This window comes from Opisthorchis viverrini (genome assembly GCF_000715545.1).
Source record: "Opisthorchis viverrini unplaced genomic scaffold opera_v5_7, whole genome shotgun sequence".
Classification (NCBI taxonomy): domain Eukaryota; kingdom Metazoa; phylum Platyhelminthes; class Trematoda; order Opisthorchiida; family Opisthorchiidae; genus Opisthorchis; species Opisthorchis viverrini.
Window position 1 is genome coordinate 626,681 of NW_008751663.1, and position 23,768 is coordinate 650,448.

Consider the following 23,768-nt stretch of genomic DNA (forward strand, 5'->3'; position numbering starts at 1 on the left):
GGTTCGTGCATTTCACGAGTGCATGCGGGAAGATCCAGTATCGGGGCGCCCCAACCTATGCAGGGCGGTGATTGGAGCCCTCAACCAAAGGCTTGGCTCAGAAGCCCAACCACAAGGCAGTGGTCAGCAGTCCAACCTTTGGAGGATATGTTGCCACACTTTTCCAGCCCCAAACCTAGAGGACTAGATGACCGTGCCTGTCACAGCACTATCCAGTGACCAACCTTGTAGGAGACTGACTATCCACTAACAACCTTGTAGGAGACTGCATGGGCATTCTCAAGCATAACTTAATGGGAGGAAAGGATTTTACGGTCCCAAAATATTTCTGCAGTAGCCTGCTCTTCTAAACAAGCAAACAAACTCCCAAAATACGATAAGAAATGCCCTGTAAGGAACAGTCGCGTGTGAACACTCGCGATTGATCGCGCCAAATTGGTGTGTACCAGGTTTTATCGGGAATTACTCCAGTAAAACTGCAAGGAAATAGAACAATGTGGGAATGTGTTACAACTGGAAGATGGTTCCCTGGGTCGTACATAGTTACCCTAGAAATGGAAGTAACTAGAGAATCCCACTGTAGCTGTTTCGCTGATGAATAGAGATTCAGCTGGTAACACACAGAAGGCCGAGGTCTGTTGAAATTGACAAGGAGTTGGCTTGGTTTTTAGTGTGGTGATGAAATGTATGGGTGAGTATGTTGTGCCCCTTCCAATTTGTTAAGGAAGGGTAAAGAACGTCTTAAGTATTTGGTCCCTAAGGCGTGTGCACTCAACAGCATGTTAACCTGTCAACCGGCGAGGTATACGGGCTGAGCTGGGCATTACTTTGTTTGGTGGAAAGTCCACTTTTCATCTAGTGCCTGCGTTCATACGTTTGTAAAAATGGGTGATCCAGTCTGATGACGATGTCAGCCGAGTGAGACCTCGTGTCCTTGTTCAAGGCATTTCTCACTCTGTGATATGCGTGAGATCAGAATGCGAAGCGAGGGGGTTGGTTCTCAGAGATGCAGTCAGCTGGATGTGTGAAATGAGTATAACCCTGGAATGTTGTTTCAGTTGATGATGCGCTGCACCTGTAATGCGTGTTTGCACGAGAGCTGAGAGCGCCAGCATATAATAGCACTGATCACCAGGCTGTGTGGAACACACTATCCCAGTTGGGAAGAATGGATTCTCCGCACAGCTCCAGTGATTATCTCATAGTCACTGGCAGCAAAACCACTAGTCTACAGAATAATTCGAATGAAACTCGTCCGTGATGTTATTCGACCAAATGTGCACTGCAAAGGCAGTCACTGGGATCTGATATCGAACCGTATTTTCTTCATAATTGGTGCTATATATTATATCTGTACTGGCCGAAACTGTGGAAAGTGCAGGAAACCCTATTTATCTTGAACAGACTCTGTGGGAGGTTGTTTACAGGCGACTTTCGACTAGTTCTGGGATAATGCGAAAAATTATATTGAACTGTTCTGCTGGTTGGTAGAAAAATCAGTTCGAGAGTGAGAGGAGCGAGATGGCTCTGCGGTTAGAGCACAAATTTACTGACCGGAAGGTCTGTGGTTTGAGCCCAACCTCTGCCTCTTGACTTACCCTGTGTAGGCTTGAGAAACTCGGCAGTATCGCAGCTTCCTTTGGGTGGCATGGAAGCTATGCACCGAAAAGAATGTTACAACTGAACGTCATCTTATTTGTTATTTTTTTTATTTAAGGGCGATGCTGCAGATATTCCGCCTCAATTCCTAGCAAGCAAGGAAGCAAGCCATACCCAAGAAAGACCACTACATACGAGTTTCGAATTATAAAAACATGATGTGACAAATAGGCATTTTATCGCTTTACCACTACAGAGAGGAAGTGTATTCAACTCTTGTTAACAAATGGCATTCTTTCCACAAAACTCTAACAAGTCGCCTGTGCAAGCCGATTATGATATTCTACCCGAAAAAGCTCTCATTTCACTGGATATACCTATTCCAATTGCGTGAGTCTGAGTAAATTAATCTAGTGACCGAACCGCACAGAATATCTTGCAAGCTTAATTCCAAAATGAGAGTAAGCTTATTTATTGTGTTAATATTTAGCCTCAATACTGAGCTTCCATCGAGTCACCTACTTAATTTGACGTCCAGGTACAATAGGTACTGAATAGTAGAACTAAGCAACCTGCACTGTTTACTTCCAAGGAATGCTGACTTGAGCAATCCATCAAAACTCGAAACCTACAAACGGATGTTGACTTACTTTTGCCTAAGGTGACTGGCTCCTGTGGTAGTGTAATCCAACTTCACACAGGTATTCTGTGATGATGCTCTCCACACACAACGATCAGAGGTCAGGTCAGCAAAGACTGAGACCAACTTGTGAATCCAACACTGAAGTCCATATGCTAACCCGAGACCGAATCTTTCCAGGTTACACTTGACACCATCGATCAAGGCGTCCAGTGGTGACCCTCCAAAACCAGCGCGCTGTCCTAAACACAGTAAAGAAGTAAACACGAGTTTGGAGAACACCGCGCCAAGTTTTCTAAGCCACGTGGACAAAAAGCTGAAGTTGATGCACACGACTTGGTATGTCAAGGCTGTATCATTCAACGACCTTAAAGTAGAGTTCATCGAGCCTTCAAACCTCCAATATAGGCGTGCACATCAGTAACAAAGAGTGATTATCTTCTATGCTGAACAGTCAGACCTGAAATTACTGTCTGAGGGTTGTCGCTATGAAGTTGCGAACCTCTCGCGCTTCGTAGTACCGTGAAGAGCCCGTCGTGAGACGCGACATCACTTCTTGAATCGACGAGAAACAACCTTGATTTTCTTCTTGTTTAATCGCCCAACTCAAGTCTAGTATCTTAATTCATGGCTCAAAACAATCTTAACAGCCCGCGAACCAGCTTCTATGCTGAGGAAACCGACCTCAAGGCCGAGGGACAAGAAACACAAGAAACGTCGTGTACCGAAGCAACTGCGCGAACTGCAACAAATATCATGCTGGACAGATATGGAGAAAAAATCCTACACAGGTAAGGAACACAACACAGCGACCAAGGGAAACGAAGCACTATCCCTTACTGTCACATGTGAAGATCGGAAAATAAACAGGTTTAATCAAGAAAACGTGAAGACCATGTCGCGTGGAGGTATAAGAAATAAGAGGAAAGTCACAGGAACACGATAATTCCCAAAGGATTCAACCATCGATATATCAAAATCAACTCTGTCTAAGCATCGCTACGAGCGACGGCCTGTCACTGCAATGGCAACACTAGGTCAGACCCGGTGAGCAGGTCTAAGGACCAGAAAAAGAAATTCAATTTGGAGGCCAACCTACAAAGAAACTGAAGAGGTCGAATCTCAAGGCCACCCTGACATCTACCAATCGGTAGATAGACCATGGAACAAGCCAACAGGAATGCTCACCCAAATGAACAGTGATCAGTTAAGGTCGACTTGGGTGATTAAATGCCATATCAACCTATGCAACCGCAACAACCAAACACTTCCATGCACAACGTACTGACTATGTCACTTCAACTGGTGATGGGGCGTCTGCAACCTTATTCATTATCATCAGCTGTAAGAAATGCGTGATTGTCGTACAGTGGTTATAGCTGCCACAGTTTCGTTCACTGATTATACGGGGAAGTAGGATGGGTAGCTACGCATTGGAAGCGGGAGCTGATGCAATTGATGCATAAATACAGGGTTGTCAGTAGACGTCTGCTTGGGGAGATTGGAAAGCGCAGTGGCTTGGATGCACGAGCGCCATTGGGGACGCGACTGCGCCACGTCTGACAATGTCTCTAAACATTGATGTGTCCCGTGTAGGGCCCCCCACCTAGGGAGATGGCAATGACCAGCGCTGCTGAGTTTGCTGGTAATGGCTTTAATACTACGCTGCCAAGTGAGGTTCACAAAAAGCTGCTCTGGCCTTCCTAATCAAGATGGAAATAGCATATTTCGCGAGAACACGGGGGCTGGTACGGCTGCTCGGGTAAACAAATTTGTCTACTACCTTAATCGGCTCATCCGCAAGCATGAGGTTAGAGTTCACGCCAACCCAGTATTGCGGTAGTATTTTATACTTTGCAGGTGTGAAGTCTATGCCAAACCGTGAGGCAGCATTATTCAGATTATTTAACACTGTTTGAATTACCACGTCAGATCCAAGAACAGCTGCTTACTCGATATCTGATAGCGAATGCCCCGGAATAGCTTCGACCCCACATACAGTAGAGGCTGATAGTGGGTCCTCCGAGGTTGAAAAGGAAAGGTAAAAAGAGGACAGCCCTGCCTGACACCACTTGATATAGTGAACTCAGGCGAGAGCTTCCGTAGACCTACAAACGTCCGTAGAAGTTGGCGTACAGCGCCCCAAAGTAGATCAGCCAAGCGACCCAGCCTAATAGTTCCACATTTCACTGAACGCCCACTTGCAGTATACCAGTCAGCATGATACACAAAGGACAACAAGAGCTAGATGAAACCATAAGCTTATAGCTACTAATTACTGAGTCGAAATTGTCAGCTGATCCGCACAACAGAGTTAATGCTCAATAGCACAGTGCTAATAGACAACGTAAAAAACGGCAGTTACATTCATTCTGAATTAGTGAGACAGCGTCGTAAAGCGCGCAAGTCTGAGATAAACAAATAGTTCGAATCCTTTTTCACTGAACGTAAGAGCAGTAAACAAAGAACAACAACAAACAGTGATGGGCGTTCCGAAAACAATAAGTTCCGGGAAGCAGGAAAGTAAGGTCAAACAAAATTTGAAATTGTGGCTGTGATACGCCCTACGTCGGTCAGCCATCAGTTTGGATGTGAGAGCAAGAGCCTGGCTAGCTTAATGTAAGGGGTTTGTTTGGTAGGAGTGACATCGTGTCCTTCCTTGTTGACTGACTATAACCGACGTATAAATGTGTGACCACATTCAACTAACACATCAGGTGAAAGTTACTGTCCTTTATCTACAATTATGTGACACAAAAAGCTGTTGGGCGTGCTTATGACTATGAAACGAAGGCAGTTCACGAGCCCTACAAGTTAGTCAGGGAATTCTTAACTATGTGAGTAAGCGCAGGCTAGTGTAATTGAGAACCAGCGATACAATATGTAGCTCACACTCGATAAAGCGAGGGATCGGTAATGAGTCGATATCGTTAGGGGAGTTGGTAAAGTTTCCCAACTTAAGTTGGCTCAGATATGTGCTGTGTCCGCTCAGTCACCGTCTATCAAAGAAGACCGTCGTCGTCCTCACTGACCGACTGGTACTTGAATTGATTTTCGACTCCTTCCAAGTCAGAGCAGGATCAACCGACAGGATTCAATTTTGTTTGAGCAAATGCCCTTTTGCTCGCGTTCCTAGCCTTCGGTCAGTTCTATCAATGTATGTATGTAGAGTAATTGGTACATGCGATGACCAGCCGATAAAACTGATGTTGGAGCTTTGATCGGCGACAATGGCACAACCACCTGTACCCTAGTAGTCAGCTGTACCGTGGTGTAGGCTCGGCGCAAGGTTACGATTGAGGTCCGTTTAGTCTGAATGAAGGCATGATTACCAATGTAGGAAATAGTTAAGTGAAGAGACTTGCCCGGTACTGTGGTTTGCGCCTCTTTGTCACTCATTCTGAGATGTTTTTCAGTGGAATAATAAGGACACCTGTTTGACTGCCGCAATTCAAATTCAGTGAGCTTATCTGGAGTGTTCTACGGAGTAAAATCCGAACCAAAGGACGTTTGTGCTGCATCGGACAAAAACTTGCAAAACTGAGTGCCGTCCAATGCAGGTAGGCTTTCCGTAGACGGAAGTCATTAAAAACTTTCAAAGGAAGTTTTCTACTATTTGGTTTAAACGGGGTGTTGGAGGTACTAGCAAAAGTGGACCCTTGCAAATTTCAATTTGGTTTTCAGCGGAATCTCTCCTTTATGATATTCTCCAACTACATAGGCCGCTCCATGTTTCAGTTGGTAAGATATTCGAGATATGGCAGTATATTTCCGCAATGAAAACTACTCATAAGGTTTCTGAGAACTCTTCGACATCCCATGACCGGTTTCGCCCTTCTTGGAGCTCATCAGGTAGGCGCAGTCCCGAGCTTCCGTCAACTTTATGTTCTACCTGAGTAAAATTGGACAGATTCCGAGAAACAAACTCACTTGCACGTCAATTTGCATTTCGCCGGAGACTCAACCGAATCTTTCGTTTATGATATTTGCCCAAAACCGGTCGTGGGCTGCCGAAGAGTTTTCAGCAGCCTTGTGAGTAGTTTCCTTTATGGACTTTTGCTGCTTTATTCACGGGCCCAAAATGATATTAGAGGTCTTCGTTTTCGAAAAAGTTTGGTGACAATCGGCAGACGTATTGCTGGGCAACGTTTCGCTTTTGACACAAAAGCTTCGTCAGGCCAAGTGACTAGGTTCCGAGGTTGGTCGAGATTTAAGGCGGAAGGAGAAGCAATCGGCTAAGTCAAGCTGAATCTCTGTTGGGTGTCGGTCGAGGGATTTTTGTGTGTTAGGGTGGGTGAACCGGATATCAAAAGTCCTTTTTGGACATCAATCAATATTTTATCCACAAATATTTGGAAAGATGCACCGATTGCAGTAAATATATAGTTGCGGTTTCAATGAGAGTACCTCGTTCTTACGCTAGACGAAATGTTATTCACCGAATATTAGTGAATACTACAGTAGTAGGATCCACGGCAATCTCTAGTGTGTTCTTCATTGTCTTCACAAAAATTTACAAGTCAATGGATCCGTTAGGGCCCACCATGAAGACATCAACTGTCAGATATGTGCCTTTTCTTCAGCGTAACCTTGGAATAAGGATTTTATTCAAGTCTACTTTGCGATCCAAACAGATGCTTATGCTTTCCGTGTGTAAGCCACTGTTTTCAGATAATCCAAGGGAACACAACGGCGAGTGTTCAGGCGACCGAAGTGGCAATGCCCTCAGATTATCGATTCAGTCACGAGCTTGTCCTCCAGAACAGTGTAGACATGGTGGACAGGTAGACAAAGTGAAGTGGAGGATACATGCCAAAAGTCTAACACAAGTAGAACAGCAATCTGGCTGGACATTCCTATCCTTGGATGGAGTAAAATTTTCCTTTCATCGGGACCACAGTAACCTTGTGCAGTTGGTTTCCGGAAGCCCCGTTGCTACAACGCCTTGACTTTGAAGTCCCCAGCTTGTGGCTCCACGAGAATTCTGGATTAAACTCCCGATGATGGAAGATGTTGTGTTGTCTAATAGGAATGCACCGGGTCGATTTGGGAGTGTTTCCTCCAGGTCTGTGAGAAAAATTCATTTTCTTTGATCGATTAACTCCGACATGTCCCAGTACCACGTGTTTACTCACCAGTCCAAAACGTTTGAGCACACAAAATGCACATGAAGTGAATCAGAGAATGTCGAGCTAAACAGTGAGAATGTCTAGTCTGACAGAACTGTGAACCAGAAAAAGACATCGAATCCAAAGTAAGGTGTCGATTGACCGATTTCCGAACACCAGTTTGGTGTGCATCATACCACTCTTACTCAATTATCATTCTGTTGACCTTGGTGTAGCACAAAACGTAAAAGCATGGATGGAGGGGTACACAAGTGCTTATTAACACAGTATGGATAGCCAGCACATAACGCAAGGTATTCCACTCAAGGTATTTCCACTCATCTACCCATGACTTATGAATCCACAATTCGACGGCCCCCACAAAAGTTACGGATGAGAAATGTCCCGAAAGATTTTCGGGATGCGCACTGCTCTACATGGTTTTCAGCCATGTTTATGCGGCTTCGAATAGCGAACTCGTATAGTATAGTGTCGAGAGATTCTTCTTAGGTACACCGTTTTAGATACGTATGAGATTCCACTTGCACTGAACGTAGAGTTCTTGACCAAAGTTGCTGCTTATATAGGGTATGAACCCAGGGTTCGCTGATATGAAAGTTACAAAACTGACGATAAGTGTGAATCGGTTCAGTACCCAAGGACTATCCCGAAATCGAAACAAGGTGTTTCAGGAGAGGATGGGCTGGAGTAGACTTAGGTTCCGGTCAGAAAAGGGCCATTAATTCTCGTCAAGTCTGGTGGACAAACAGCACCCGCCGCCATCATCGTTCGACGTCTCCCTGAATACACATCTCATGTGAGTGAATGCTTCCAAAAAGTTGTCTTGAAAGTGTTTCAACGCAGGGTTTTTTTCGTCGCAGCTAGAGTTTATTCATATTCAACGGTTTTTCACAAACCATTCGAGATTTTCTTCTAGGAAGAGTCCAGGTAAAAAAATATGGGTCGGACGTTGTTTTTTATCACAAGCTTAGTTGTAACTTACCAATTATGATAAAAGTGCTTCTCCATGCATCGGATCCAAGCCAAACGACGGCAATCGACATGATGGACATGGTCAACCAGGGCCCCAGACCTCCAGCAACATTGACAGCGGCAGACAACACGCCCCACCAGGTGGCCAGTTCATTGGGAGCAACCGACTACAAGAGAAATTGGAGCGAGTCCAAGAGTAAAACGTCGAAGCGCGACTTCCTGGTAACATCATCCATCGCTGGGACAATTAATACCCCAGGAGGAAAACGAAAGCGCAAGGAAGATTGAGGTAAGGTTCGGACAGCCAACCCTGCCCCATTGAACAATAAATATCGGCAATAGTGACAATGAAACGCATAAAACATGCTATTCCCTATAAGGATCCCAACGTACGGGCAACATCAAAATTAACTATGTCCGTAACCTAGTCAAGTTGTTACAGAGCGCTCTGAACGTGTAGAAACGTGAACTGGCTGGAACGAACGAATGCGCAGTGAGGTGATGAGGAGATGGGTACCCCTCCAATGGACGCGTCCCGCGCTGCAAGCTAAGGTGACTGGGCCATTTGTTACGCATGTCGGGTCACTGCCTACCGAGACGAGCGCTGTTTTCCGTGTCTAAACCTCCAATGACCGGTCCCGCGCTGCAAGCTAAGGTGACTGGGTCATTTGTTACGCATGTCGGGTCACTGCTTACCGAGACGAGCGCTGTTTTCCGTGTCTAATTCAGAGTAGTGGAAACCTACAGGGGAACTGAATTTGACATGGTTGAAGGGAATGAATGATTCTATGGAAGGTTTGGGCCTTTTTGACACTATTCGCCTTCCAGGATGGACTCCACATTATCCTCTTCTGCTCAGCTGGGTACACGCAACGATCTGGTTGCTAACCGATGTCAGTGGTGTTCATGCTATCAGTTCGTAACCAGATTGACTGAATGCAAGAGATGTGCGCCCTCTCGCTACACCATTTCCTTCTGCTTTATACTGTAAGGCTTTATACAAATAAATTGACATGGTTGTACGGCAGTGAAGCACTCGTGTTCTCATCTGGTGTTGCTATCATCGATGATGATGATGATGGCGTGGAATGCTAGTAAAACACTTTTTGGCAGGCAGTGAGGAGAGGTAAAAATGAATAGACGAGCGCAATGTTCACACGGTTTCTAAAAGCTCTTCGACAGCTCACGACCAGTTCCGCCCTTCTTGGGGCTCATGAGTTAGACGCATTCTCCCAGTTACCTTCAACCTTATGTTCTATCTGAAACTAAATCGGGCGGAAGTCGAAAAATGCTCCCGTTTGCACACAAATTTTGTTTTGAGAGAGACTCAAATAAATCTAGCCAAATCGTCAGTTTATGATGGTCCGCTTCACTTGAATGCGTTGCACTAGGCCACCCCTATCCCATGTATTGCTATATCTCGAATATCGTGCCAAATGAAACACGGGGCCGCCCGGTGCAGCACATTCAGTTGAACAACATCGCAGACGAAATTCAACTGGGATTCAACTGAGTCACCCGTGAAAATGGAATAGATATGCAAATGTGTATTGGCTGTGATAGCAGTGTATTGTATCAAGCTCAAAAAAACACGCTTACCATAGGGCATTCGGAAATGCACTATTCATTAAAAATTATTGGACCGCATTAAAAATTTGCATTAGTCAAAAGAACGTTCTCTTCAAATAACATTTCAAGCATTTTCAACTAAATTATGGCGCTAAATCGTTCGGTGCCTAACTGCCATGCCACCAGAAGAAAGCACGATGGCTGGGATACTGCCAGGTTGCCCAAGCCTACACAGGGGAAGTCAAGAGGTAGAGGTCGGATTCGAACCACGAACCTTCCGGTCGGCAAATTCGCGCTCTAATCACTGAGCTATCTCGCTAGCGGTCGTCTGGTTCATTAAAAACTCAGGTCGTGTGGAACGACTTTCTCGAGCCGTGGACTATCACAGAAATATGGAGACATTACCACGCCAGAGTACCACTAAACCATTTCGGAAAGTCCAATAGTTGAGGTAGCGTGGTGAAGTATGCTGCCTCGGTAGGTTTAGTGTTTGATACAAGTGGATGACTTTGTCATCGGAAAAACGCTGCTCAAAGCGACACGGATCCAGTGCCACAGTTACGACCAATGCGAGTCTGTTTCAGTATTTAAACGCTTTCCCATTAATAAGCTCATAACCAAGCTGAGCTCATGTCACTGCATCCTTCATTTACGCAGTCATAGCACCAGACCAGTACTAGACTGGGTGCACGAGCAGATAAACATTTATTTGCGAACCAATCTGGTATTAACGGCAGATTCGAATCGTTCGTTTAGAATACTAGAATATTAGACCTACCTGATGGGGTCGAAAACGGTAGTTCACTGCCCAATAGTTTCACCGACTCTATAAGTGGTCCCTAATCAGGACAAATACCTCACTACTGTCCTAACACTCGACTGTTCAACGTTTTATCCGAAGTCAACATCCCCTTTGTATGCTACCTGTAAGATACGCAATTCAAGGGATTTAATGCCATCAGGTCCATGAACTGCAGGAAGACTAGCTGCAGGTCACCGAAATGACGGAGCTCCCCTCGAATATAAACTGAGTAGGCTGTGAGCAATTGATCGTGAGCTTCCGAAGAGACTTCAGAAAACCTATGAGTAGTCTATTCACTGCCATGCCTTCTCATTGCCTGCTCGTCTTTAAGACTCGGTGAGATGTCTTTTTGGCGCCATAAGTGGCGCTAATTGGTAAACTCAAGTCTGGCCTTCGAGATTCGCGTGTCACATTACTATCACAACTAACGGAGCTTCAGAGATGGGTGTAGTATCCCATCACCTTCAATGTTACTCTTGAGCTCCTAGGGATATGTTCGAAGACCGAACGTCCTGCGGCAGGACACTACACTTTGTAAGCACGAAGCACCTGCCAAAGAACTGGATGGTCAACTTTTCGAGTAATGGTTCCGCTTCTTGATATTTTTCAAAAATGAGAATAATGTCATCCACATATTCCAGGCAGACAAGGTTCTCCTAACGAGACCTGAACACCGGAGTTTTGGAGTCCTTCCATTGTTCTCCACAATTATTACGTCAGTGACTAAAACAATCAATTCAATTTCAATTTATCAGCTACAACCGTATACCATAAGCATAATGGCTCCAGCTGCTACAGTTTCCATCACCGGTAAACGGGAAAGTCAAACATACAACCAAGCCTTGGAGTCGGTCTGTTGGAAATTGGGTAGCTCCGCATTGAAGCCGATAGCTTTGATGAACCAACGACACTGGCTGCGCGGTTGGACCATTTCTGTCAATGTCTTAACCATTGGTCATTTGAATCCCGGGGTCCCAATCCAGAAGGGCAGCAATTGCCCACCCGACTAAGTTTACTGGTTAGTATTTTGGTATTTTGTTGCTAAGTTCTACACTGCCCACCTATCGGTCACTCTCACTCAGCACAGAGCTGGGCAAAAAGAGCTCTATGAGGCAGAAGGTCTGCCGGCATATGCAGTACATGTCCTAACCAACGCAAACCATGAAGCTTGAGTAATTCATCCATCGCGGAAGAGTTCCTTCTTCCTAAAACCATCTAGTGTACTTCAGTAGTGCCAACTCGATATTTCCACCAGACCTGATCAATGCTTCGGAAACGGTCAAACAGCGACAGCGTTCGTATGCCCTCTGAGGGTCGAGGTCACGTTTCTGATCAAATAAGAAGTAAGCACCGCACCACCGTAATGTAAACTCTATCCTTGGCAGACAAACTGACGTCACAAGTGGTACCATACGTGTAGGAGGTTAGCAAAAGCTGCCATGACCTTTCCAATTCGAGAAACAAACTCATCTTCAGCCAGTCCACCGGAACTGCCCAGGTAAACAAATTTATCTACCACATCGATGGGCTCGACTGCAAGCAAGTCTTGTATCAGCACTTTACATTTTGCAAGTGTGCAAGCGAAGGCCGAACCGTAAAAATGAATTATTTAGATTATTTAAAGTGGTTTGCATTTATGAACTACCTGAACCAATAAAAGCAATACAGTCCGCATACTCAATGTCTGAGAGTGAACGTCCCGGGAGCATTTCCACTCCCAGGGTTTCAGAGACAGGCACAGAAGTTTCAAAAAGCACATCAATAGTAAAATTGAAGGCGAATAGTTAGGAAGGGCAACATTGTTTTACACCATGGACGTAGTGAACTCGAACGAAGGCTTGTTGTGTACTCATACATGTCCACAAAAGTTCGCATACAGTGCCCTCATAAGGAGTATAAATTTGGGACACCTTTGATCGCTAGACACTGTCGGTCGACAGAACCAAAAGCGGATTTCAGATCAATAAGCGCGATACGTTTTGGTGTGGGTTTCGTCCCGTAAATGAAGCAAACCCATGCTGAAAAGCCGAGAAGCACCGGCAGTTGTTACATCCTTATTTGGAACTATCACCAGTACGCATCAGCAGAGTCCGATACTTTCGAGCTACTAAAACTCGCCGAAGTTGACGAACGGAGGTGTTTCATTCCGGTAAACATATTGTGAACGACAGCCGAAAAAACTATGCTAGCACGACGGCATGATGTGAGTCGACTGGCGTAAGCCAGAAGGAAGGCCTATCTCTGACGGAGGCTCTACATCGGTAACTGATAGTCATGTGACCTGAATCCACGACTGGCCTACAGCAGGTGGCCTACTGGTAACTCATTGTGAGCGCCTGTGCTGACTGTGCACTGGAACAGGTGATGTTCTGCGCACACGTTCATGATCCGTACTGTGTGCTCTCACCCCAATCTACCGTTCAACTTTGGCGCTCATATCATTCACTATGATAAATACATCCGTTTTTCACGATCGTCGAAGCAGTTACGATAGATTTCGGTAGATCCCCCTTTCTTAGATTACCAGCTGCAGTCCGAGGCGTATGCTGACGCAGATAAATACCGCTTACGGCACAGACCTGCATTGAGCTTAATTACATCAGACAAACACATAGCGCAAAGATCCAATTCAGTAAAATGTTTTCAGCCTTTGGGCTGAGTGCAACTCCTGCGCCCTGGATACAACGAGCCATTGAGTCAGAATCACCAGACACTCGAAGAGCAAAAAGGGAACACCTGAGCCGTCCTGAGCGGATCGCGGTGCACGACCACAGTGATGTCTTATGTGCGTGTTTGAAAGAATTAACATACATTGACATAGAAAGTGCAGCTTCAGTAAAAGATGATTGATGTCCAATGTTACACAGAGTACGGACATTGGGGAAATTGACGTTGCAACTTTTAACAGATCTCTGAAGATTAGAACGCGGTTATTTTTGTTTGTTTTTCTGGATGGTAGTTTACACAAGTAAAAATGGTTAGGAGAATGGAAAATGGGTTGATCGCAGTGCATCATTCCATGCGTGAGGAGGCGTGGGTGAAGGCCAGTGAAAGAACAGCTTCAAAGGCGAATTATACTTCTTGGTTTCGCGGACCGAAGGGAGCTGGTTGAAGGGACCCAACTTTCAGAGTTTGACTCAATAGCCTGACCCACAACGGTCAGTTAGAGGACGTACGGTCTTGTCAGCGGACCGTTGTTCTAGTCTCTAAATCAAACGTCAAAGCCGCGAGGCGGTGGTTGTTAAGGTTTCATTTTGAGACCATTCTCGGAGCCAGTGACTGAGCAGTATGGCCACTTTGCTTCAGGGGGCTAATCTAGCTCGAGAGCGTATGAATTAAGGCAGCTGCGGAAAGCACGCATTTCCTGAGAAGCACCAGACTCTGATTTTAAAACTATTATTGTCGTCATTGTTGAATAATGCGCTGACGGACACAGGCAAGTAATTGGCGATTGGGATGCGTAAGTTTCAGTACCGACTTTTTCCACCCCTTCCATCCTCGGAAGTTAGTCTCGCTGTTTCCATGAGTACACACGTTTGAGGGAACCACCTCAATGTTTTCACATTCTTGTCGAAGGGAACAATACAAATTTACCTCCAGGCACCCCATAATATGATTCCTTGATGGGGACTCACTGTTCTTCGTCGCGCTGTTCACCGTTGGCCCTGCTGGGGTTGAGCCTTAGGGCACTGGGTTCAAACCGGTGTGGCCTACAAGACCGTTGCAGCACTGAAAACCGACTATTCGAAACTCTGAAGATGCCTCCGATAATCTGCTTGCAGAGGTCGTATGTCGCGATGAACCTACTGTAGGCTGACGCACGTGACACTTGAGATCCAGCGAAATGCCGTTTTGACGCTACAAATGACATAAACTGGTAGGCGTGGATCGGTCCTTCGAAATTTATGCAGACATATATAAGAGCTAACACAACAACCGAGGTATTTAAAATTCTGCAAGATCTCCAGTGCCCCTCCTTGAATTGCAAATGGCACGTCCAGACTGCATGTTCCGTATGCCACGGTACTTGCCGAAAGCCTTTGTGACGATGGTCAGCTAACCCAAGTGTTTATGAGTTGCATTTATCTTCATAGATCAGGACGATTTGGTTTGAGTACTCAGGATCGACTAGATTTTCACCAGCAACGACCGAAACACCAGAGTTCCGGCGTTCATCTCGACGGCGAGGTTTGACAGGACAAGAGCGAGCACACATTCTTGTCTGACACAACTTTTATAGAGAAACTTTCAAGAAGCTTCACAAACACTCCCACACACAGAAGTATGCGTACATAAGAACCGATTTGGGCTCACAAACTTCTAAACATCTTCTGTTCAGTGGACCTTTCTTAGATAACAAATTCAATTACGGAGCTGAACAGGAAGGTTGACAAGATGCAGTTCTGATGGACACTACATTTCATGGACTCGGGAGAATACCCTCCGTAGACTTTAGGGCGTCCACGGATGCTGGAGTAAAAGGATCGAATTGTGACAAAAACTTTTCAATTCCTACCTTGAGGATACCACAAAATAGCGCGGTCGACTGCATAGAGTAATTGCTTTTAGGGCTAAAAAAGTAAATATTGTTGGCCATCTGTATGTGGCGGCCTTCGAAGAGATGTTATAAATTATGGATGAGGTCAGTGCATCCCCGACCCGGAAGGGGCCATGCATGGTTTTCACGACTCTCGCGCACGAATGCTAGTAAGGTGTGCGTAAGATAAAGCAGTTGGGAATTTAGGACCGATGGTGATACCTTCACTATTCTGACATTCAGAACGAACACCTTTTTGAATACGAGAGCTACAACAGACATCCGTCGTTTCTATGACGTTCCATCCGTCTTCTGAGTGTTCTGTATGAGCTCTGTCATACTATGACCAGTGCTTCGCCTTCACCTGTGAACAATGCAGAGGAAAACTGAAACCTTGTTGCGTCTCAAAAGCTGGATTTCATTTTTTACTTCAACTTCCGTTGGGACCGAGTAATCCGTGCCCCGTCGTGAATCTCTTGATCCTTTACTCGTTATGCTGGAAAGTTCAGGCCAGCTGGATATTTTTTCAGAGTATTCCGCCCATCGAAGTAGGCATCGAAACTTCGAAGGATGTTTGAGCCTCCTTCCTCTGTAATCACTTCACTAACCAGCGGATTCTTGATCCCACTTGAAGAACTTTTCTTGACGATATCATCATCATCATCATCATCGACAACATGACATCAGTGTTCAACACCGATGCTTCACTGCCGTGGGCTTGACGGTAACCACTCCCAGTAGAAGTTTTGGCAACCGGTACAGCTTTGGCTATCACTCTCCAGTAATCGTAGAAATCCTACAACGGGTCAGTAGATAAGCGTCGGAGGAATCACCCTGACATTTTTTATTCTCGTATCCACGGACCACAATGGCCAGGCGATATCTGTGTTCTGCTCAAACCTGAAAGTCTAAAACAAAACCACAGATGGATAAGCGCATTGTCGGGGTCTACACAGGTGCCCCAGAATGATCGATCTTCGCAACCAGAAAATAATAGCAATATGATCAGAGCTGGTTCGGTGGTGGCAGCACACTCCCACCGTTCTGGACAGTGGTACCTCAACGGACCAGCCCATGATCAGGGTGGTTACAGTAAGCGCCCTCCGTTGTCCGTGCACCTCGTGAGTAATCCACTCAATTGAGCCTCATCAGCACAACCCTCACCTACCTGAGACCGTGTCACCAAAGGCAGCAGCAACATCTGAGCTTCCGTCTGTCGTGAAAGCACTCTGGGCGTCATGGAGACAGTCTATCGTAGACTGGAGCTAAGTTCTGCTAAAACATAAGCAGAAGCAATAAACAGCGAGCAACGGACCAATCTTCCCCGAGGTCCTTTAATGGATGCGGCCAAACGAACTGCGCAGAGGCATCAAAACTTCATACTCCAGCCTCAAAGCAATAACCGTCGAGAAGTGTCTAGCTGCAATGAGCTCCACATCACGAGGTGCGCAAGCGGAAGCGGAAAGAGGACAACGGGTTAGTTGATTCAACGACACTTCGTGCATCCTGGATTCTTATTCCTGACATAAAACATAAATCAGTGCAGGGGAAACCCATCGTATGAGCAAAGCAGCTTGTTGTCCTGCTTGCTTCAGAGCGTAAACATTAAGGCTTTCGGATTTTAAACATTGGTTTCTTGTTTACGGAAGTCACCGGAGAGATATACATAACTGGTCAATAAGGGTGATGGAAAGTGAACAAAGCGGTCAGCCTTACTGTTAAGACCTGCAAAAGGATTTGTCAAAACTGAATGGGGTATGAGAGGGAAAATATGTGGGGGCTTAAGTAGGGTGGCATCAAAAGCAGGAGTGAGTCTAACCGCCCTGCTGTACACAACATATGAAGCGGGTCGATTGATGGTAACACGTGACGACCAATGTGACATGAGAGGATTTTTGGATGCAAACTTCATTGTTATAAGCGGCCAGGCATACTGTCAGAGCGTCCAAACCTAGACAGAGCACGATTAGGTCCCTCACCGAGCCTTTAGCTCAGTCAATGGGAGGGTGCGAACACACTAACGCAGTAGTACAAGATTTGCGGAAACAGTTTGCCGTGCATGGTTTACGCCCAACCTGGAGGAATAGGAGACTGGATTCATCAGATATCTAACCACTGACCATGTGTGAGCATCAAAGCGGAACCCACTAGTATAGTCCAATAAATCACTCATGTACAGGGCGCCATATCATGCTTGATCGGTTTCTGGAAGCATTCCGGCACCTCTACTTCTCCCATCTAGGCTAAGACAACCTGGCTTTCTTCGGATGGAACAGCTTCCAGGCACGGAGAGGGTGAACGATTATTTTTTACACTGATTTCCGCACTGGAACTGCATCATGAAGAACCACTGGCAAAATTCCAGTGGCCAATGTAAAATAGTTGTGGATATCAAATGCAGTGTATCTAGTAAACCCAAGAAACCGGAAAATGCACGTAAATAAGGCGTATAAAAAGCGCGGTGAGATGTTCGCCAAGTCCGTGATGTGTCGAAGGAACAGACAAACCAGGTGACCTATGGGCATGGGAAGGAGCTTGTTTCAAAGTGCACAAGTGACCGATAGAAATGATAAGTTACGCATACGTACCGTGCGGAGGATCTTCGCAACAGCAGGCCAACCCACGCCCAGAGCCAGACCATTTATGGTGTACATTATGAACCAACAATATCGGTTTGAAGAAACTAATGTGAGAAAAAAGAAGATTGAGAAGTCAAGTCTCCCCAAGTGTCACACTTACTAGGGCAAGAAAATATCTAGAAGTCAAGCAGAGTAAGCAAACAGGCCGAAAATGCGCTCCCTGCATAACTCGAAGTCAAAGGGCGGGTTTAGGTGAGCTGTCAGATTAACTTCATTCAGCTTTGTGACTACCGAAAAACCTAAGGTATCTAACGAACGAACACCAAAATGACCGTTAATGCCCCCTCTGATATCAGTGGACTCACTTGCTTTTTAAAGCAAGTGACTTAACAGTGCACCGAACGATCCGTTCGAAAAGACAGAAATATGGCACACGCTGCAACATCGTTACTTTATCTACCCAGTGTTCAGTACGGTGCAATATATAATCCTGTAACTTTTTATTCTGCTACGGATTATAGTAGAACAGACGCATGCGCGTAGTAACAAGCGTTCATATTGATAACAATCAGAAACTACTGGGCTTCTGCGAATACTTAGAAGCAATTGTAGGGATTAAAAAATCGGGTTCACTCTAATATGGCATGCATCTAACCATTAAATCTAACAGAACATGAGACATGCAGTAACCCGCCAGGTGGTTTTAGCTCAATACCCAGAATCTGTAGCTGAAGATAACATGATGGCAACAATAAATGTCCTTTTTGTCACTTACCCGAAGCCCTCATTTAGGGAGTCAGGAGGCTCTTATGCTCTGTCGCCAAGCTCTAAGTGGCTGTCTCTGGGCTGCTTTTATCGAGCACACAATTGAGTAGAAATAGCTGACAGGCGGACGACCATCCTGAGCGTAAATCACGTCATCCGATAAGCATGATCATGTCAGGTTACAGTCATCTGAAAATTATTCTATTTCCGTTACTTTAGTCATCGGATTGAGAACAGGCCCCAAGTAACGGGAGCGCAAGATACAAGTCTCTCCAGAGGACGACTATTCTCGTCATGCGTATCTGTCCATAATCGGCACCGGGCGAATTAAGCAGAGCATACTGACAAATTTACTAAGCAACCTACCAAAGACCTTAGAAGGAAAAACAGCAGGTGGTAAAACGACGCAAATATAAACCCACCACGAATACAACCGAAAATCTGTGACTCACGTGCCATGAAGAAGAGAGACCCCGCAGTGGACCACAGAGTGTAAACAAAAACAGCCGACGGATTGAGCTGGTCCATGAAAATGCCACTAACAAGCTTCGTGGTTGTGTAGCCTAAGGTCTGTGAACTCAGTATAATACCTACACAGAATAAAAGGATGACTTGGCTGACGAAACAGTTGCAGCAGGTTGTGATACAAAGAAGCAAACTGAGGAGCAAGGATGAGCAAAAAACAGTCGGCAAAACCTAGTTCACCCGATTCATGTCCTAAAAAACCACATGTTACCGCCTATAATACCAAAGCTGAGGAAACCGCATTTAGTGACGAATGGGAAGACTCACCCAACTGAGTAGCATCCAGCCTATCCCCAGGGATGGTGAGCTCAGCGGTAAAGACATCCTGTAGGGCTCGACGGGCAAACGACAAGGAGGTATAGCCGATGAACAGCAGAAATAAGAGTGACAACGGCCTTTCAGCCAGATCTGATGTTGACATGGGCGTAATTAGGCACTTCAAGAGATGTGAATGACACTGAAAGGTACAAAAAGCATCAGGGGTTAATTCAGGGTGGGAAGACACAGCCTGATTCCTGCGCCCAGTTTTGCCTGTCAACATTGGCCGTGCCATATCACTGGCCGGGGAACTAGTTCAGTTAGGAAGCTACTTTCCAAACCGAAATAAGCATGAGATAATTACAGCATAATACCATCAGGCAAACTGGGTAGGATAGAAGCTCTTGAAAAGTCAGACATGACGAAAAATAAATTCTTCTAGTCACAAGATCAGACCAAGTCTATGTTCTGCACCTAGAGTAGCGTTACTCGGAAACAATTTATCGTTAGGTCGTCACATTTGCCACTTTATAGTTATACGTAGTCGATGAATGGCCCTTTAGGTATCACTGATTTGTGTCAACAACATTCCTATCACAGTTCGGTTTCTACTACATGTGAATGATCTACCAGGGGTCCTACAGTCGGCAAGTCTGTTATTCGCTGATGATCTTAAGATATGGAAACCTATTGAGTGTGACGAAGACCGAGTGGCTCTTCAGCATGACTTAGAACGTCTGGTGGCCTGGTCCTCTGAAAGGAGGCTTCCGATCAACCCGGCCAAATCAGAATATATATGCCTGGGAAAGCCAACTTCAGATCGTGCATATCATCTGGATGGTCAAAAATTGAAATCGGTCTCATCAATCCGAGACTTGGGCGTTCAAATCCGTTATGATTCAAAGTCGAAGGACCACACGAGCGCTGTGTATAAGAAGTCTCTTCGCACTTTGTGGGCATTGAAGCGAAGTTTTTCGATGTGGACGGAAGAGTTAGTTTTAAAACTGTATCCCACCATGATCCGGCCTATATTGGAATATGGTGCACCAGCTTTCTCCCCACTTACGAAAGACGAGGCCCGAAAGCTCGAACGTGTCCAACACCTCGTTACAAAGATGGTTCCCAGTCTGCGGAGTCTTTCTTATTCTGAGAGATGCAGCAAACTGAAATTGTTCACACTTGAATACAGACGTCTCCGGATTGATATCATCTATGTTTTCCGTGTTTTGTGCCTAAACCATTTTCCGCAGTTGATGTTCTTGTATGACATTCCAACAACCAACATCACCCGAGGACATCGATTTAAACTTACTGTCACACGCATGGACAATGTGCCTCATGGGTACAGTTTCTCTCGCGGCGTTGTGTCATTTTGGAATCGTTTACCGGCAAATGTCGTTCAGTCAGAAACAGTTCAAATTTTCAAACGTAATTTGGGTGAACATTTATCTGATCTATGCTTCTGTGAGGATATCTCCTCCGCTCTGGTCCCGAAAGTCAGCTACTCCACTAGCGGACCAAGGGCGTATATGGAATGATATTCGCATTTTTTCTCTCGGTTCTGATTCTGATTCATGCACGTAGAGACGGAGTAAGCCGGGGATTCTATTTAAAAAAGCGTTACACCTTACGCAAAGACAGGGAGCGACTGGGACAAACACCTAAAAACGCTGTTGCAATGCATATAAACCGAATTAAGGTTCTATTTATTATCAAAATCCTACAAAGCCTTTCATGAACTCCTCATAGGTCACAAGAATGAAGAATCGAAAAGTTGTGGCAATAGTTATATTCCTTTCTTTCCATTAAATCGGTCAAATTTTTGCAAATGTGCACGACCGCACAGTGTGTCGACAGCCACTGAAGCAATGTTCTATTAAGACGAGAAACCAGAGGAAATCTAGCATAAATTGCGTGACAGGCAGGAAACGAAACCAAGTTCAGACGTACCGAGCCCAAACAATAGAGATATGGTATATGGGTTGCGAATCATAAAGTTTCGTGGGGACAACGCCAGCAAGAATGCCCCAAAGATGCGCGCCTCCGAAAAGAGCCGACGGAGCCGGCAACAGAAGAGGACACGACCACCCGCCTGAAGGCTGGCAGGGCGAGAGAGGCGTTCCTATTGGCTAATCGGATGAACATTCACGTTTCTGACCTTGCGCCCAGCACTCAATAAGACGAGATTTCAAGGTTACGCGGCACTACAGCAATATCGGCTGCAGCGGCAGCTTACCAATTAACGGTAGGTGAAAAAAAGCGGGCTGAAAATTCATGATAACATTTTCGTAATTCTAGGGACATATCTAGCCCAGATCGATCCGTAAATTATTTCCGTGTCCCTTCTATTCATCAAGCATAACAAAATTAGTGGCGTGGTGTAGTTTACGACACGGTTGCATGCTGCGTTCAGGTATTCCGAAGTTTACTTTAAAAAGAAAGCTTGTGTAGGTTGCAATATTCATACAGCTAGGAGCAGTAGCCATTGCTGCATAGTACGAAGTCACGTGTTCAGTAAAAAAGGGGGTACGTTCGAAATCGATTTCGTTTTTTGGCTGTTCAATCTATTCACAGAGTACACACGAGTCATTGTTCAGTTTATTACTATGACATAGCAGTTAAGAGATAATGCTTGATATTACGCGCTCAATTTTCATTTTGCATCCAGTCATAGCCATGACGTCCATTTATCCAGATTGCCCTCTGCAGCCATCGATAGACCAAAACCGACGTGGGCGAAATGGCTTCCCGTCGAACGTAAAACGCGGAATGCAATGCCACATCTGCAAGGCCTGGTGGCACTTCAAACACACGGGCTTATAGGACGGCCAGATAAGCGAATTAGCTGACTCTCCTGACATTTTTTTGCCTCTTGGGCTCTTAGTCACCCTTTCCTCTCCATCTGCCGTACGGAAGATCTTCGAATGAACTGGCAGATTCCAAAAGGCCAACCTAATCATCAGACGTCTGGCTGAGTATCGCCCTCCATAGGCGCGAAAGCTGTCACAGCAGTTTAAGGGTAGAGATTCCAAACAGGTTTCCGCTTGGCCAAACTCATGGCCAAACCAATCGCAGTCATAGTCCCCTGTGCTCCCGAAAGCATCCCAACGAAACAGGCCGCGTCTCCGGACGCCAATTTCTATCCAACCAACACATATCCCTCGCCCACCAAAGGCAGTGAAGGAGGCAGAATAGCCTGTGGAGTGGGCAGCGCGTCGAAGCAGCGCCCAAAGTAAGTAGGGCTATCAGCGCTTCTTTCCGTAACAGACGTCAAAGATGCAGCAGTGAACTCCTCACCAAAGTCACAGCTTCTGAACTGGACTGAGAAAGAAACGCGCGGACAAGCAGCGAAGGCCACCGACAAATCAACCACATGCGTTGACCTCGACGCCACAAACGTGACCACACCAAAACGGAAAACCCCTCGTACATCCAGTTGGCCCCACTGATCGCCAGCGGATCGTGCGTCCACACAAACACAAAAGAAAAGCGACTGCAGCCAAGCAAGCCACATAAGATTCGCCAGTTCACAGGACTGCTGGCTAGCTGGAAGTTGCAGTCTTCTGAGGAAACGAGCCTCATTGGAGCGCCACCGAAGGAATTACTTCTTGGTGCCGCCACCCGGCGCCCAGGGCATCACAGCGACACCTTTCCGGTCAAACTGCGTCGAAGCACCCAAGAATCCAGGAAGGCGAATGTTTGCCGCAAATCTTTGATCAACAGCAAATCTGGTCTTCAAAAAGTACATGCTGAGAGAGCTACAAACAGCAACGGTCGAAATTTTCGCCCACGGGAAAAAAGACTTCGTCCTTCAAAGCCAGAAGGCCAGAGCAAGCCGGGCTCCCACGAAAGGAAAAAACCCGCAAGCAAAAAGCACCCCCAGAAACCACCAAGACAAGAAGCAGACGACATCGCCCCAGAGGCCCGTTCGGAGACTTGGACTAACATCCGGTGTACAACTATTAGGTCTGCTAACCAACCTGGCCACTCAATTCTCGGCTCCTCACCCACGGAGGCAGCAGAGAAACACTTGAGAACGCTCCTCCAACTACCACTTCACGCATCTCCTCGTGGTAGGTGACTTCAACGCCCCAAAGGCCTCCTGGATTGAGCTCCAATGCGTCTAATCAGGCGGATCTTTTGCAGCGGGGCTGTTAGAATTCGTTCAACAGAGCGATTGGACCCAACATGTCGCTGCACCTATACGGTTCTCTGCCGTGTAAATTAGTGCATGCTTCGACCCGTGGTAATGCGCGCTATGGACTATCTGTTTGGCTGTTGTCAACTCCACCCGATTCGTGCATCACGAAGGAAGGATCCCGACCTGAAAATAAAAGGAAAAACAACAACAACAAGACTGCACATCTCAGCCTAACAACCTAATTCACGACGT

General features: G+C 45.9%; 3 protein-coding genes across 3 annotated transcripts in view; 2 read left to right on the forward strand and 1 right to left on the reverse strand.

The window, feature by feature from the left end:
- Positions 1-21,468, reverse strand: part of T265_00688 (hypothetical protein) — a gene marked incomplete at both ends in the record, with an annotated part of 39,790 nt that extends 18,322 nt beyond the window's left edge. The window contains 5 exons of the mRNA XM_009164537.1: positions 8,351-8,507; positions 17,837-17,931; positions 19,045-19,182; positions 19,385-19,574; positions 21,326-21,468. Of these exons, the coding sequence (XP_009162801.1) occupies positions 8,351-8,507; positions 17,837-17,931; positions 19,045-19,182; positions 19,385-19,538 (544 nt within the window). The remainder of the gene's footprint in view (positions 1-8,350; positions 8,508-17,836; positions 17,932-19,044; positions 19,183-19,384; positions 19,575-21,325) is intronic.
- Positions 8,356-8,628, forward strand: T265_00687 (hypothetical protein; the record flags this gene model as incomplete). Its single annotated transcript, XM_009164536.1, has 1 exon — positions 8,356-8,628. The coding sequence occupies one exon, from the start codon at positions 8,356-8,358 to the stop codon at positions 8,626-8,628; it is 273 nt and encodes a 90-aa protein (XP_009162800.1).
- Positions 21,469-23,492: 2,024 nt separating the features above from the next.
- T265_00689 (hypothetical protein) overlaps positions 23,493-23,768 on the forward strand; it is a gene marked incomplete at both ends in the record, with an annotated part of 3,327 nt that continues 3,051 nt past the window's right edge. Inside the window, one exon of the mRNA XM_009164538.1 lies at positions 23,493-23,594. Coding sequence (XP_009162802.1) covers positions 23,493-23,594 — 102 coding nt within the window. The remainder of the gene's footprint in view (positions 23,595-23,768) is intronic.